This window comes from Myxine glutinosa, chromosome 4 (genome assembly GCF_964187855.1).
Source record: "Myxine glutinosa chromosome 4, kmMyxGlut1.1, whole genome shotgun sequence".
NCBI lineage: Eukaryota > Metazoa > Chordata > Myxini > Myxiniformes > Myxinidae > Myxine > Myxine glutinosa.
In genome coordinates, this window is record NC_136264.1 from 206,706,110 (window position 1) to 206,722,670 (window position 16,561).

General features: G+C 42.6%; 1 protein-coding gene across 3 annotated transcripts in view; it reads right to left on the bottom strand.

Annotated features, from left to right (window-relative positions):
• Positions 1 to 16,561, bottom strand: part of LOC137425659 (bridge-like lipid transfer protein family member 2) — a 193,457-nt gene that overhangs the window by 20,914 nt on the left and 155,982 nt on the right. Inside the window, exons 31-40 of one of the 3 annotated variants that reach the window (XM_078776940.1) lie at positions 15,659 to 15,829; positions 12,606 to 12,727; positions 11,922 to 12,077; positions 11,578 to 11,699; positions 9,880 to 10,057; positions 9,510 to 9,593; positions 6,713 to 6,823; positions 4,540 to 4,678; positions 2,313 to 2,437; positions 965 to 1,072 (exon numbers count right to left, since the gene is read on the bottom strand). In XM_078776940.1, the coding sequence (XP_078633066.1) occupies positions 965 to 1,072; positions 2,313 to 2,437; positions 4,540 to 4,678; positions 6,713 to 6,823; positions 9,510 to 9,593; positions 9,880 to 10,057; positions 11,578 to 11,699; positions 11,922 to 12,077; positions 12,606 to 12,727; positions 15,659 to 15,829 (1,316 nt within the window). Of the gene's footprint in view, positions 1 to 964; positions 1,073 to 2,312; positions 2,438 to 4,539; positions 4,679 to 6,712; positions 6,824 to 9,509; positions 9,594 to 9,879; positions 10,058 to 11,577; positions 11,700 to 11,921; positions 12,078 to 12,605; positions 12,728 to 15,658; positions 15,830 to 16,561 lie in introns of those variants that run through there. The other 2 variants (XR_013623278.1, XR_013623279.1) reach the window with 2 other exon arrangements.

The window sequence follows — 16,561 nt, forward strand, 5'->3', positions numbered from 1 at the left end:
CCTCCTCCGGAGGTCTTGAGAACTGTACCCCTGGTGTCGTGTCATTTTAACCCAGCCGTTGTGTCCTTTCCTCAATTGATTTAGCGTAGCGCGACTCGGCCAACGTTCGAGTATAATCGGGTAAACTGTGCAGACGCGGTCATACCAAACCGCTCGGTAAACCAACATCCACAACCGCGTCTGTAACAATATGTTGCACATCCGTCTGTCACCAGAGTTTGACAGAACCGCTACTGTTTATTCACTCACTGCATCGCCAGGATGACACTGTTGATGAAAAGAACAGGTGTCATGCGTTGGGACTTGGAACAACTGGCAACCTCTCCTTACCTCCTCACCATTATCAAGGTTGAAAAAAAAAAAAAACTGTAGCCATCAACGAACTGGTGAGAATATGGGGGAGGGGAGAGTCTGCCAAATTTGGCTTCTTCACCGGGCACACTCAACTATGATTGTTTTTTTGTTTTTTTGGAAATTCCAACTTCTTTCCTGGAAGTCCTTGCAGTGTCCATATGTTTTATACCTCTCCCACCTCCCCCCCAAGCCTTCCCCCTCCCACATTTCTCTCGATGTCCCTGCTCTCAAATGTTGTGTTTGTGTCCTTCCCCCTTTCTCCCCATCTTGTCTACCGCTCCCCTTATTTTTTGTGTTTTATGTGTCGTTTTCACTTTTTGTTTGATTAATGTTAGCTTTCACGAGCCTCGATCTTGTATGGAAAAAAAAAAAAAAAGAAGTTTTTAGAAAGAATCACTTTCCAAAAAAAGAAAAGAGGAGCAGGCATTATCGGGATGTGAGCTGTGCTAGTCATGTGACCAACATGTAGAAAAGAGGATGGGTTGGTTAGGAAGGGGACAAGATAAATTGTATTTATTATTGGTTAATAATTTATTATTGTTACTCCATTTTTTTTTTTTTATTGGTTAATAAAACAAACCAAGAGTAACTGAACAGATAACAAACGAACCTTGTATGAGACGTTGAGTGGAACCTGTGGGACCTTGATGTATATGAAGGAGTTATTCTTGGCTGCCCGTTGTTTCATCTTGTCAATGTCGTCGAACACAGTCTGTGGCTGAAGAGTGGGAACAAGAGGAATGAATTGCAGTCCGAGGAAGAAAATGTTTTGAAATTTTAAGATAAATGGAAACAAAATATTGCCTCGCAGGGTGAGAATTGCCCTGTCGAGTCGGTAGTACATAGAAAACAAATAATGTGTGACGAGTATGTGTTCTTGTGTTTCAGTAGTTTGAAAAAGTATAACATCATATTATGGTGTCGAGGTACAAACTACATTGTACTTGTTCCTCCAACTACAGGTACAGGTACAAAATTAAACAAACACACGCACACATGTACGTACATAGTTTGCACGACACGGCTTGCTTTGGAAGAACCTTCGCATTGTAATATAATTGGTTGTATCATACGATTTAAAGTGTAAGAGTCAATGTTCATTTTTTTGCATTTAATCATGTTACATTTAAATTCCTCTAAAGTCGAAACGAATGTAAATCAACTGCATTGGAGGGGCACTGCACTTGTGCTGGAATCGTGGCGTATTTGGCCAATGTTCATTTCCATTTTGTACCATTATTTACCGATTACCTCAGACGCCAACGGTGCAGAGGTTATGTTTTCACCACTGTCTGTTTGTGAGCAGGATATCTCAAAAAGTGATGGACAGATTTGGACAAAACTTTGTGGACATGTTGGGTTTATGGCAAGGACGAATCGATTCCATTTCAGTGAAGATCCGGATCTGGATTCGAGAATTGTTGAAGTGATTTTTCACCGTTGCGAGATGGGACCAATAGTGATATATAACATGATATTTCAAAAGGTTATGGACGAGTTATGACAAAACTTGGATTACGTGTTGGTTAGGTGACCAAAACAAGCCGATTAGATTTTGGTTCAGTTCCAATTCCAGATCCGGCCTATAAGCGGATAGAAAACGTACTGTTTAGCATGGTGGAGGTTTGCGCTCTACCACATGCCGGTGTAGTTTTATTGATGTATTCTTTGTAGAACAACATTATTCACGTTTATTTATATTCGTTTATAAATATTATCAATAGTATATATTATTTATTTTTTATATCTATTAATTTATATTATATCTACATTGCGTATTTGCTGATGAAGCGGTCGGCAAGATGCATCCGTGCAAGTGAGCGGTGTCCGACTGTTAAAATGTATTGGTCCGAGAAAAGTTTAAGTCAAAGATAAACAAGACAAGGCATGCTTTTTGTACACGTAGTATTTCCCCTTATGCAAGACAACAATCCATTGACTGTAACATGGACTCATACTTCAACTGTCTTTCGCATTGAGCGTCTCATCACAGATCCTCTGGGAAATCCTCCCGCACCCTGTAAACGGCTAGGAGGGAGCGGTTCGTCGGCTGCAACAGAAGTGTGATGCCTGTGAGGGATGCCTGGTGTAGAGGAACAAAGAAGAAGCAAAAGGAAACGGGAAATTAAGCAAAAGGAACACATTCATGAAATGGAGGCAGAAAGGCGGATAAAATTAATCAATAGTTCTCTCGTTCAGTACAAGTTACAATGTAAAATCTGCACCACCCACTACGATCATAAACGTCTCTGACAACATGAATTATGTTGGATTGAAAAACTGCCCGAACAAAAGAAAAACGGATAGTGATATTGACTCGGGAATATGGCAGACAAAAGTGCACAAGAAGAGAACGCAAACACTTGGGAGCAGCTATTTCAAAAACACTGCGAGGAAAGATCACAATGGAATGGAAAACCAAATACTACATTGGAGTCATCAGGAGGAACCAGAAGAAGTAAAGAGCAAAGATTGAGTCATCAGGAGGAACCTGGATAGGATTCGGGTTTCAGCCGCTACTCCTCTACCCTCAAACCCATCTAAGCGCAGCCAAGTGAACCTTCCAGAAACATTTCTGCAAGAATTCACTTCTCCTAAGCCAGATAGATAAAGAAAGAGAAGAAGCAAGAATTAGAATGAATAAAGAGAAATATGAAAAAGTATAAAGAAATGTGAAAGGAACAAAAATGTTTTTGAACAAAGATGATAATGTAAAGTGTTAGAGAGAATAAGCCATAAGTTTGATGGACGGAACAGAGCACAAGATACCACATCCAGACAGAATGCGAAATTTCTGGCAAAAGCTGCGAGATATTCTCTACACGCGTTATGCTCAAGCATTTACTGAACTCATCCGAAAAGAAAATGGCAATGGATGAATGACTCACAGAAGGCAACACCTTCTTAATGCCAAAATCGGAATTAAACAACCTCAAAAACACACCTCTAAACATGCTGACTAACAAACACAATCTTTGAACAGCAATCATCACAGAAGATACATCTCAACCATCAATAAAACAAAAATGGCCGAAGGCATCACAAAAAGGGATGTAGGAAACTGCTATGGAACAATGGACTGCCTCTTGCTCAACAAAGCGATCCTCAAAAACTCTCGAGAAAAAGACATCAAACTGCCAGCTAGCGCGTATGGACTACAACATGGCGTCCAATAGCACGTGGATCGAACAGTGCAATAAATTGGAAAAATTTAAACCAAAATCAATGATCGAATGAAAAATGCAAATGATAGAGCACAACCTTTCTACGATTTCACTCTGAAGAAGAAGAAAATAACCACCTTTAGAGGCCATTTTCCCCCCCGCAGAGCTGGGGTTGGCCTTTTTTTGGGCACCATGGTCCCCTTTTTGAAGCAATGTTTTATGGCCGGATGCCCTTCCTGCGACACACAGGGAATTACCAGTGAACTGGTACTCAATTTGCCGACCTCGGAAGGATGACAGGCTGAGTCAACCACCCTGGTGTTAATTCAGCAATTGACCGGGATTCGAACGTAGGATCCTAGGATCCCAAGTTGGCACCCTAACCGCTAAGCAAACACCAGGCTGATTTCACTTTGAAGGAACAGTTCAAATCCCGGATGTTGAAATACAACAAGGTATCTTCCAGGGAAACAGTCTCTGGAGATCGATGATCAATGTCCTGCCATTTTCTTAAAGCCAAAGACAATTTAACCTCCAGGAGGAGAAATTTCAAAGGAACAAACAAAGTCACACCTCCTGAATATGGATGACTTAAAACTCTTCGCGGCACATGATGAAAAACAGAACGGCCAAAACTGGTAAGAGTACTCCATGGGCATTGAAATTGGATGACGCAGGGAAAACAACAACAAACATGAGAATTGACCAAAAAACAACAACAACAACAAGAAGAAAATCTCAAGATGCAAAGCCCGTCCGCATCCGCTTTGCACTCAAACTAAACTAGACGTAAACACCAGCTAAGAATATAAAGAAATATACAGTGAAAAAGCGAAAAAAAATTAAACCCATATCTCATTCTAGCACTGAAACACATTATCACGTTCAAAGAACAAAACCATGATGAGGACATGAAGAAAAACAGTGACGAAGATGAGAATCGAAACATGCATGGCCATTACGATCACAATGAGCAGCCACATAAGAGGTGAGGAAGTTAATAGTCGCGAGTGGAACTGACCCGTTGTGACAAGCTTGGACTTGTCCTCGTCCTCTGAAGCCTCGTCCTCTTCTGCCTCCCCACGCCCGGGAAAGAAAAATCCCATCATGCGCTTGAAGAATTGGAACGTGAAGTTGATATCCAGAGGGACAACATTCACCTGCGGCAGTGACAAATCCACTTTGTCCAATCACCAAGGCAATTTTTTTGTTACATTTCTGCTTCTTCTTCCCCAGTTTTCCCTTCCACTTCTGTTAGTTAGCACCTGTACCCAGGATGTTCAGCCCCTGTGTCCTCCTCTTCCTCCCCTTGGTCTCATTCTTCCCTGTGTCCTTTCTTCTTCCAGGTCTCTCTCTATCTTGTCCCTCTGCCCTGCTGTTGATGAGTTTCTCCCCACACATCAATATTGCCACTGTTTACCTCCACCTCCACCACCGAAGGTGGGCAGAGGTTATGTTTTCACCCCTGTCTGTTTGTCTGTCTGTGACCAGGATATCTCAAGAAGTAATGGACGGATTCGGATGAAACTTGGTGAACAGGTTCCATGTGTATAAATAACCACCTTTAGAGGTCATTTTTCCCCGCAAAGCGGGGGTTGGCCTTTTTCGGGAACCGTGGTTGTTGTTGTTGTTGTTTTTGGTCCCCTTTTTGAAGCAATGTTTCACGGCCGGATGCCCTTCCTGACGCTAACCCTTTTTGCCGCCTTTAACGACAAACAGGGAATTACCAGTGAACTGGTACTCAATTAGCCTACCTCGGAAGGATGACAGGCTGAGTCAACCCCCCTGGCGTTAATTCAGCGATCGACCGGGATTCGAACCCAGGATCCTAGGATCCTAAGCCGGCACCCTAGCCGCTAGCCCAACACCAGGGTTTTGTGTGACAATGTGTGACAATGACATGTGTGACAATGACAAATCGATTCGATTTTGGTGAAGATCCAGATCCGGATACGATAATTTTTAAATTTGTTGAGTGATTCTTCACTATTGAGTGATGGGGCCAAAAACGATATACGGCATGATATTTCAAAAGGTTGTTGATGATTATGACAAACCCACGTGGATGAGTTCGTTATGCGACAAGAACAAGTCATTCGATTTTGTTTCCGATCTGAATCCAGATCCGGCCTATCAGTGGGATACAAAATGTAAACTATTCAGCCTGGTGGAGGTATGCGCTCTACCAAGTGCTGTTCCAGTTTCTTTCTGTTATGTCATGTCTGTCCTGTGTTCTAGCTCCTCCACGAGCTTCAAGTCTGTGTGCAATTTTAAAAAATAAAAAAAATTACAAAAAGCAAGTCATTGTGAAGTCATCACAATGTACCGTATCTTTCAGTCTGCAAGTCGATGCGGAGTACAAGTCAAATTGGCTAATTTTCCCATTTATTTCCTTCATTTATAGATCAGTCGATTTGAAGTATAACACGAAGCTGGATCAACTACGGCAAATAGCAAAACATAAATTAGGAATGTAAAAAGTTTTTCGCCGTGTTTGCTATCATATAGAGGTGCAGTATTTAAAACATAAGTGAGAATTGCTTTTCAATACATGGCCCCGACCGATGTGTCGGACATTATTAATGTCCAAGAAGGGCATAACTCTGGGGAAAATTATGAAATGTCCCGAAACTCGAACTTGTTCTGTAATTTATCATAATAAAGCCATGTATCAGTTTCAGTTGAATATGTTAAAGGGTGTGGGAAAAGGTCTGAAAAACCACAGGTGGGATGGACGGATGGACGGAGAGCAAACCTATAGTCCGATCTGGTAAAACCGGTACGGGACTAACAAGCTGCAGAATCATTACCAGCACTGCCTCATAACACTTCATATTTTGTGACAGTTCAGTGCAAACTTAAGAAACAGGAACACCTGACATATTGTAATACAAGCACTCAATGTTTGTCCGCCTAGCTTTGCAGCTGCGATTAGCCTTCTTGGTTTTCTCAACACAAGTATTGCATAAAACAAATTGAAAGCAAGTATAAGAAGACTTAAAAGCATTGATTTCCTTGCCTTAAAGAAGAAAATCTTAAACAATCACCTTCCCTATAAATTCATGAGTAACAGAAAATTTTCGAGTGGAAAGAGGCTTGAGCATCTTTCTTATTTGATGAAAGTCATTTTGTGAGACAATTGTTTGCAAAATTCAAACTAAACATATTCTTGAAACATATGAAAGATTCCTCACTTCAAAATGTTCCTTAACAGAGATGCCACCCACAGGAGGGCCCACCCTGCTGAATATACGAAGAGCCAGCTGCCGCCCAGGTGCCACAGACTTCTGGGGACGGATAACCTCCTGAATCAATAGATGGTTGAGGGACAATGAAGACAGAGAGTTCCACATCATTTCCACAAAAAAAAGAAAACATTTCGTACGAAGAAGATAAAATGTGGAAAGGAAAATAAGGGAGAGAGAGGGTTTGGGGCTGGGACAGGGAGAGGGTTGGGGGTTAGAGTCAGACATACTGTGTCACTACCGACCACACGTGTCATACCAGAAAATAATGGAAGCACTGTGCACTCCCTCACCGGTAACTACGTATCTATCTATAATTCCAGTAATCTCTGTGTGTGTGTGTGTCTGTCTGTGTGTTTGTCTGTGACCGCTGTTTCTCGACAACCACGGGTCCGATATACTTGAAACTTGCCAGGTATATTGCTGGGGACCCGAGGATGTGCCTTTTCAAGGTTTCATATTAATCGGACAATTACTTACCGAGATATGTCCAAAAAACGCTTCAACCAATCAGAGAGCAGCGAGCTATCACGTGTGCCGAACCGTTAATGCAATGCAAGCGTTAATGCGTTAATGCACGGCTTTTCGTTTTTTTCCCTCTTCTCTTTCTACTTTTCCTTGCGATTAAATTGCAAACAGCCAAAATACGTTGGCGCTAATTGAATAATTGGCCATTAACACTAAAATAATCGTAACTGCGATATGCCAACTTCCGGACAGTGCAGCCTTCCATGTTGTTGTTGTTTGCAGCAGCTGTTTGCAGCAAGGGAAGGCTTTTCTTTTTTCCCCTCTTCTCTTTCTACTTTTCCTTGCGATTAAATTGCAAAAAACCAAAATACGTTGGCGATAATTGAATAATTGGGCATTATGTTTTACAACTAATAAAAACGAATTTGCGATTCATTCGCTTTCCTGCGCGTTTGTGTACGCGATGGCGATTTCTTTACCAAACTCCGGAAGCCGTTCGCTTTGGACCAAACCATTGCATGTAAATAGAGGGGGGGGTTCTGTGGTCGTTGCGAATGGACCAAACCATTCATGTAAATAGAGGGGGGGGATTGTCACTGTACTCGCAAGCCGTTCGCCGTTCGCTTTGGCGTTGCGAATGGACCAAACCATTTCATGTAAATAGAGGGGGGGGATATAATTTTAGATAGATATATAGTACGGGCATATATATAGTACGGGCATGCCCTAGTATATATAATTTAGAGAGAAAATGAATGTGAAAATTATCGTAAAACAACGAATGCTCGTATACACATTTATATACACGGCATTTCTACCTGTCGCTTCGCTGACGGATTTTATCAAAATTCAACGTGTTGTACTTCACAAACACCGTGTTGCTCTGTTCACTCTATCATTTTCTGGAGGTCATCTTCCATCTAATTGGAGGTCAGCACACATCAACTTCAACCAACCTTGCTGATTATATATGGCGTGAGCAATATTCACTTCCGATTCTCTATGAAGCTCAGTGTCGTTTGATTTGGTTTTAACCTCCGCTTATAATTAGAGAAATTAAACATTTTCAAATTTTTCGAATTATTCTCAATCAGATTTCTACATCACCATAATGCATTGTTCATTTGTTTAAACTTCTGAATTTGTTTGTTTGTTTTGCTAATTTGTTTGTTAATTTGTTTTGTTAATTTGTTAATTTGTTTAAAGTGGACATCTCTCTGACCATTCTCAGAGAGCCTACTCAGCATCAACGAGTCTGGCATTTCACTCAGGCCAACTGGCACGGTCTTCAAGCAGCCATCAATCATCTGGACTGGTCTCCCATCTCTACCACCTCTGACATCAACTCATCCTGGGAATTCTTTCAAAGTAAATTGCTCTCTCTCATGCACAGATTTATCCCATCTCGTCTTCAGTTGTCTTACCCTTCCTCCCGTCCATGGTACACGGAATCTTGTGGTGAGGCAGTTGCCCTGAAACAACTTGCCTTTGCCTCTTGGAAAGCAAATCCAACAGAAGGCAATCTCATTTCCTTTCACAAAGCCCGAAACAAGTGTGTGTCCACCCTCAGGAGAGCCAGGAAGTACTATCTCTCTACTCTCAAGACCGAACTCTCTTATCTGTCTCCCTCTTCCAAATCCTGGTGGCATCTGGTCAAATCTGTTTCTGGTGTTTGTTCCACCTCCATCACCTCGCTTACCTCAAATGGCTACACAGCTGACACCGCACATGACAAAGCCGAATGCCTCAACTCTGTGTTTGCCTCTAAATCTTGTGTCCCAAACCTATCTCTCTCTGTACCCACTGTACCCAGTCAAACCCAGCTGCTCCTGGACTCTGTGTCCTTTCCTCCTGACAAGGTGGAAAAGTTTCTGCCAATCCTCGACTCTGATTCTGCAACTGGACCTGACGGCATCAGCGAACAGGTCCTAAAATCCTGCTCTGCACGTGAAATCTGCACTCTGCACGGTCATTCTACCGCTCCTCTTATTATATACTTTGTGTGTCTGTTTGATTTTTTTTGTGTGATAAATGTTAGCTCTTTCACGAGCATCGATCCTGTATCCAAAAAACAACAACAAAAAAAAAAAAAAACTTTGTTCAGATAACAAGAAAATTTGTAATAGAAGGTTCCACAGAAAGTTTGGCGGGGCAAGTCCCAAAACTGAGGGAGTAGTTCGGGGATGGACAAACAGACAGACAGACACTCCTGTTTTATTGTATATCATCAAATGAAGAGCACAATACTTTGGTTTAATCCTGAAAATGATGGTCTCACCTGAGGGAAACTGGGAAGTAGACTTTTCATGGTAAACCAGCCAAGCTCCAAAAGGTGTTCTGCTGTATCATCAGATTTGTTCACCTAAGAGAAAGTACATTTTGATTTCTGCTCTGGAGTCAGTGCAGTGGTAAATGGTAAATGGGTTGCAGTGTGAAGTGTACACAACTCCCATGACCAATCACAACACTCAATTTCCCTCAAACTTTTACCCCTGTATTCATGAAACCATTCATTCGTGTACGAGTTTGAGTGAGACGGAGTAGGTAGACAGTTGAAGAAGGCCGGGAATTTGTGCAGGGCAAATCTGCTGCAAACAGCATCAATATAGTTACATTCCTCTGCTTGCTCCATCCAGCTGTTGCAATACCTTGCTGTAGAGAAAACGTTGCAGCTCAAGTGCGGCAATGCCCAGCTGACCGTCCTGCTCGGTCAGCTGCCAGCCGGCAAGTGCAAACTGCACCTCTGTACGACGCACCACGCTTCCCTCGTCGGCCGCACGTCCAACCCGCTCCCATTGCCTTTGCACCTGGTAGTCTTTGAAACATCTGGAACAAAATTAAGATCTAGTGGGTTGGTACTGCAAGGCATTATGGGATGCTGTACATTTTCCCACTAATACACAGAAAGACAGACACACATGCAGGCATAACACAATTGGGATGACAATTAGAAGATCTCAGTCAGGTGGGATATCAGGTAGGCCAATGCAGGCTGAGCTCAAAGTTTAACCTCCAGTCAAATTGCAAGCGGACCAAATAAAATAGCAGACGCCATGGGCTAAGATAGACATTGTGATGCCATCTAGCATAGGCCTGAGAGCTTGGCAGAGAGTTTTGACCACCTGCCCTTCATCTGTACTCACTCTTCTTTCTTCTCCAGGTCTTTATCAAGTTGTGACCACCTGTGCTTCATGTCTACGCTCACTCCTGCGATCATCTTGGAAAGATGCAAACATCATCCCTATTCACAAGAATAAGGCCTTGATCCAATACATCATCTTGTATTTGTCACCATATTGGGCTTGTGCAGCTGCTCCTATATTGCTGCCGAAGAAGGGACGCAGTCCAAAATTCCGCTATCTGCAGGACGCCCACGGTCCATCAGCAACCCCCTTCCAGTGAAACTCCCAAAATCCAGAATCAACGCTCACTTCCACTCATTCGTTCCTCTTTTTTCCCCCCACATGTGGAACCACCTTCCACATTCTCTTCAATCTCATTCTTCCATCCAGGTAATCAAGACCACTGTTCACCACCATCTCAGATAATCCCCCATCCAAAACCATGATCTTTTCTACACTGGTTAACCAACCCCGACCCTCAAATTTTGCTTATGTGTCCATCTCGGCCACCCCTCGCGTTCTCCTCTACACCCTCATCGTTACCCACAACCCTTGTTTATCCGTCTCTGTTTTTTTCCGCTTCTCCTGCTATGTTGCTTCCTGATCTGTTCTGTGGTCTATCTCTTCCACAAGCCTTGACTCTGTACACAAAAAAATAAATTAAACTCTTGGCAAGAAGCCGAGTCCGAGACCAAACTTCTCACTCGTCATGGGCAGGTTGATGGACTCAGTTTTATATTACATCAATTTGGGCCTCACTCAATCCTCCAGCCGTAATGTCCCACCATCCTCCTCCAACTTACACAGATCAAAGATGTTCTTCTAGAATACAACACCTGGTAACCTTCCTCAATTCAAAAATGAATGCTCACTTCCACTTGCACCATCTACTCTCATCTATGAACAAACTCTACATCTGTCGATTTGTGTCCCTCCTTCCGGTATTTCAAGAGTGCTGCCCATTGTCGTGTCATGCGTCACTTCCAGTATTTCAAGAGTGCTGCCCATCGTCATGTCAAGCGTCATTTCATAGCCACAGCTGCTCTCTCTGACCTCTCCACTTCCTACCAACCCCTTTCCTTTCTGCAAATCAACCATTGTGTGATGTCCTGGTCTTCCTGTTCCAATTTGATTCTCTGTCAGTCTGTGAACCTGCTATCCTCTCTCACTTAGCTCCTCCATGGGCCTAGATCGTTAAATTGAAAAAGTGCAGTTCAGTCAGACCTGATCAGAATATTGAGCTCTTCGCTGCGAGCCTGCAGATCAGCCTTGTCCTGTGTCAACTTATCCTGTAGGTCATGGATTCTCTGTACCAACTCTTCTATCTCACCACATTCTTCCAGATCCTGAAGACAGCAAGAGATATTTCAGAATTAACAATAGAACATGGTGATAAGACGGACAAAGTTGTATCGAGGCTTCAATTAAAACGCAAGAAGCTGTCCATTTACAAACACCTCTGCCTTTCTACCAACTGCTCCTTCCTTGTGTATGTAGCATGCAGGTGTTTTTTAAGCAATATTAAATATACATCTCCCACCAAATTTGACCAAATGAAGAACATATACCTTATGATTGTTGTAAATCTCTCTTTCGAGCTGTCGTGTTTGTGAAAGTTGAGCACGAAGCGCTTCCTGCAGGTGTAGAATACCACTTCGCTGCTCCTCAGGATGACTTGATATCTCAAGCTGAAAACGTACTCGCTGCTTTTTCTCGCTGTGTGCCTGAACAAGAGCAGACCTAACAGTGAAGGCCGCTTTGAAATCAAAATATCATGGTGCCGAAAGTGATACCCTGGGAAATGTAGGCCAATAAGGTAACGGCTAATACTAGAATGGCACTCGGTAGAGAGCATACCTCTGCCAGGCTGAACAGTTTATATTTTGTATCACACTGATAGGCCAGACCAAGGTTTGTCATAATCGGTCCATAACCTTTTGAAATATCATGCTACATATCGTTTTGGCCCTATCTCAATTATTGTGAAGGATCACTTATAAATTAAAACTTTTCATATGCAGAAATACAATCAAAAGGTGGTGTTTGTTGGTGGTGGAAAAAAATATCAGTTCACTGTTTCCTTGATAATTGTTGTCTCTTTCTTCCCAGTTAAACTCATTTTCTATATCCAGTGACATTGATCTAATCTTTTAAAAACCTTTGTTCAATTTACACTACAACCCAAAATCATCAAGCTTCCTCCTTTGCCATATAAAATACCATTAGAACCCTTAATTATCAACAGCTTGCACCTTGCGTCGTGGTTCAACGTAAAGGAGAAGATTGTTGAGGATGTCCAAAATCATAACATACTGTGCAGGATTTGTACAAATCTCCAGGTCATTGTGAATCAAAGTGAAGGTGTCCACAGCACCTGAGAACAGAAAAAAAGGATTTGAGATGCTCAAAGTGCAACTTATAAATAACGAGTTTATTGTTTGTATTCCCATCTGAAGTCCTGGCTCTTGATGTGGAGAACAGGTTGAAGTCTCATATGCTATGTTTACTCAATCGATACTGATGTTCTAATTTATGGAAAGCGAGGAGGGGTAAGGAGCGAGGAGGAGGAGGAGTGGGATGTAAGTGGGGGAGGAGTGGGGATGAGAATGGGAGAGGGGAGTGGGGAGAGCTGGGAGGAGGTGGGAGGGAGCAAGGAAGGAGGGGAGAGCGAAAGCAAAGGTACCTGGCATTTCCAGGCAAGGGCCGGGTCCCTACTTCCACCCTTCCCCGCCCGACTCCCACCCATTCTCATCTCTCCTCACGCTCCGCATCATCCCTCCAGACTCCCGCCTGTCCCACTCCCTCCTCTCGCCCCGCCTCATCCCTCCAACCACCCAACCCTTCCTCCCTCCTCTCGCCCGCCCATCCCTCCAGACTCCCACAACACCTTTTCCCTCCCTCTTCCCACCCCATCCACCCTCCCTCCTGCCACCTCCGACCTTTCCCTCCATCCTCCCACCCACCGCCCCTCCTCCAGACTCCCGCCCCACCTATTCCCCTCCCTCCTCCCACCCAACACCTCCCACCCATTTCGCTTCCTCCTCCCACCTGGGTACCCGGCTTTGCCCGGGATCTAACATACATCGATTGGACTACCACAATTAAGCACATGTTTAGAGACAAACATTTTATTTATCAACCTGCAAAATATTTAACAGAAACATCAACAAAGCTGAACATGTTATTGTAACCCTTTAGGTAGACAATATTGAATGCTTTTCTTTTCCTTCAAAGGCCAGAATATATAAATTGTTTAGCCCACGTAAAGTTGACCATGTGAAAAAAGATGTTCACAATCTGTTTTGGTGTCAGACAATCGAAACGCACTTTCTAACCAACTATATTGTGTAGGTATATGGATCAAAATCACTTGTTTTAAAAAAAATTCAGGGTGGATATTTCAAGAAGTAATCTAAGGTGGTAACCTTTTTTCTAAAAACTCTTCTTTCACCCTGGAGAGTTACGTCATTAGATGAGCAGTAAAATTACCTGTAAAGCGAGGTGTTTGTACTATTTTGATTAGCACATTGAAGATGTCACATGACTCCTTCACCTGTCTTAACGATCGTTGGAACAGTTATTTTTCACATCTGATACCATATTTGATGATCGGAGCTTCCCATCCCACCAATTATATAGGTATCTAGGCTGAAATCTGAAAAAAGTTGGGCTTTTTATTGCTGAATATGGAGGTGGGAGCATACATAGCCTTCCTTAAATAAATACACATATGCGCTTCAGATATAAGAATCGGTGATTTCTTAAATTTTTCAGATTTCACTCCAGATTTCGACAGTAAAAGTCCAGCAGCTCCGATCCTCAAATCAGAAGACAGATTTTGATTATGTACTTAAATTAGTCTGTGAGAGGCTATCGTGGGAAATCTAATCGTATAATGCATAAAATCACTCCAAGCTCCTAATTTAAAACGATAGCACCAACAAAAGTGATATATACAGTGATCTGTAGGAATGAAGATCAGACATTCGATGATGCGAGTGAGGAAAGTGAAAAAAAAAATTTGAGTGCTTAATCGTGCAGAAAACATAGCAGCCTGTTCTAAGGCAAGGAGTTTTGAGCACACCGAAACAAAGCTTTGGACCCCTGCAAGGGATCACAGGCTGACCAATGATAAAGCCGATTTTTGTTTTAATTTAAAAAGGCCGTTAATTATCTTCAAAAGGGGTGTTTAAATTTACCCAAACACTCAACTTTCATCCATGCACTCCCATGGAGTTCCCTTAGTATGCATGCAAAGTTTCGGGCCACTAGGTTTTATGGTTTTGGAATTATGAAGGAGACACACACATTCCCTTTACATTACCTTGCATTTTTTGTGGTGGAAATGATCTTTTTCTGATTTTGTATGAAAAATGATCACCAAAAATGCTTTCCTATCATTTGAATAAAATTTGTGCTTGTACGCATGAAAAAACTGTAATAGTAACCAGTGAAGTTACTTGATCGACAGTCAATCCGCATTACTGAGAGATATTGGATCACACAAAACTTGCAAGAAAATGGTTTTTCCAGATATCACAAAGTTGAGCCCATCAGGTGCCAAACTAAAGATGACTAACTGTGCATTTAAAGTTTGGATTCTTCAATCTCAGTTCCCCTTTCATTCATGCGTTCCAGGTACTATTACTAACAGAACTGGTGCAAAGATTCTCCATATCCATACAAAATACAGTGTGGGTACATGTTTCAAGTGGCAAATAACTTCATCCTTTCACAGTCAAAGAGAACAAGCGTTACGCCTAGGTCCCCCGTCTGTGAAGTGATGTGAGTTGACAAAGTGGAAGACGCAGGAAACATGGAAGAGTCGATAATATTTGCGAGTGGGTTGGAGACACACCCACACACCAGATTAGAAGTTGGTACTTCGCTTATTTTTCAAGATATTCCGCTCACAAGGTTCAGACGTACATGGCGGCGGCCATCTTGGATTTTGACGTGGCGACCCAATTTTCAATAGCGTTCTTCCTTATGCGTAGATACACCCACACACCGGATTAGAAGTTAGTAGTTCATTTATTTTTCAAGATATTCCGCTCACAAGTTTCAACGCACGCATGCACACACGCACGCACGGACAGAGGGGAAAACCATAGTCCCCCTTTCGCTCCACGGTGCGACGGGGGACAAAAAGCATTGAGGTCATTATTTTTCAGGTATATGAGTATATTATAAGTAAGTGGCATTTTAGGCCTTATGGAAAACAGGTGAATACATGGTGCAACGAAGATGCTTAGAGCCAGATGTGCCAAGTAAATATGATGCAAAATCACTGCCAAATCCTCACCTTCTTGTTTATGTAGGGGATCTTGCTGTCCATGTGGATCCTCAGGAGGCTGTGGAGGTGCAGGGAGTATATGAGTGATGTCGTGGCTGTAGTTGATGTAGTACATCCAACAAGAACAGCGAGAGACGATTCGCTGCAGTTGCTGTCCGATGGGGCTCAGAGCGTCTCCCTCTATCCGGCCGCACAATGCAAGATTGTTGTAATATTTCATCTTATGGTACAGGGTGTGATAAAAAAAAAACCAAACCCATAAAAAAAATCCACAATACATTCATTTTTATTTTGAATTAAATAAATCTTCAGGAATATGTGCTACACTTTGTGTGACACAGGTGTGCCAAATAACAGAAAGGTAACTTGTAAGACTTCAGTTTGGCACTCGGTCGATCACATGCTCTGAATTTCCACCTCCTGTGCTGAATACAGATTTGAACACGACGGGCGAAGTTGTTGATTACACGCTGACAATGGGCAAGTAGGATGGACCGAACCTTTCTCTGTGGTTGCTTGTTTCAGCTCAAAAATGCCTCCAGAGTTATCCTTGTACACATTGTCTTTGAGATATCCCCAAAGATAACATTCTAGTCGGCTCATAATTCAGGGGAATGTGGAGACCACTCGACGCTTAAGCGTCAGCCAATCGCTCTCTCATCGAAGTGGCTTGTCACTCACTCACGGGACTCATTTGCGGTGTGAGGTATTGTCCCATCCTGTGAAACCATTGTTCTTCTCTTCGAAAGCTTATCCTTCAACTAAGAGAAGTCCAGAACTCATTCAGCACCACAGAGTTGCTGGTCATGGCATTACCGTCCTCATCTTCAAACCAGAATGGTCCAATGATGCCAAGCTTGCTCATTGCACACCAGGCCATACACTTCACTGAATGTAAGGGTCCCTGGCAAA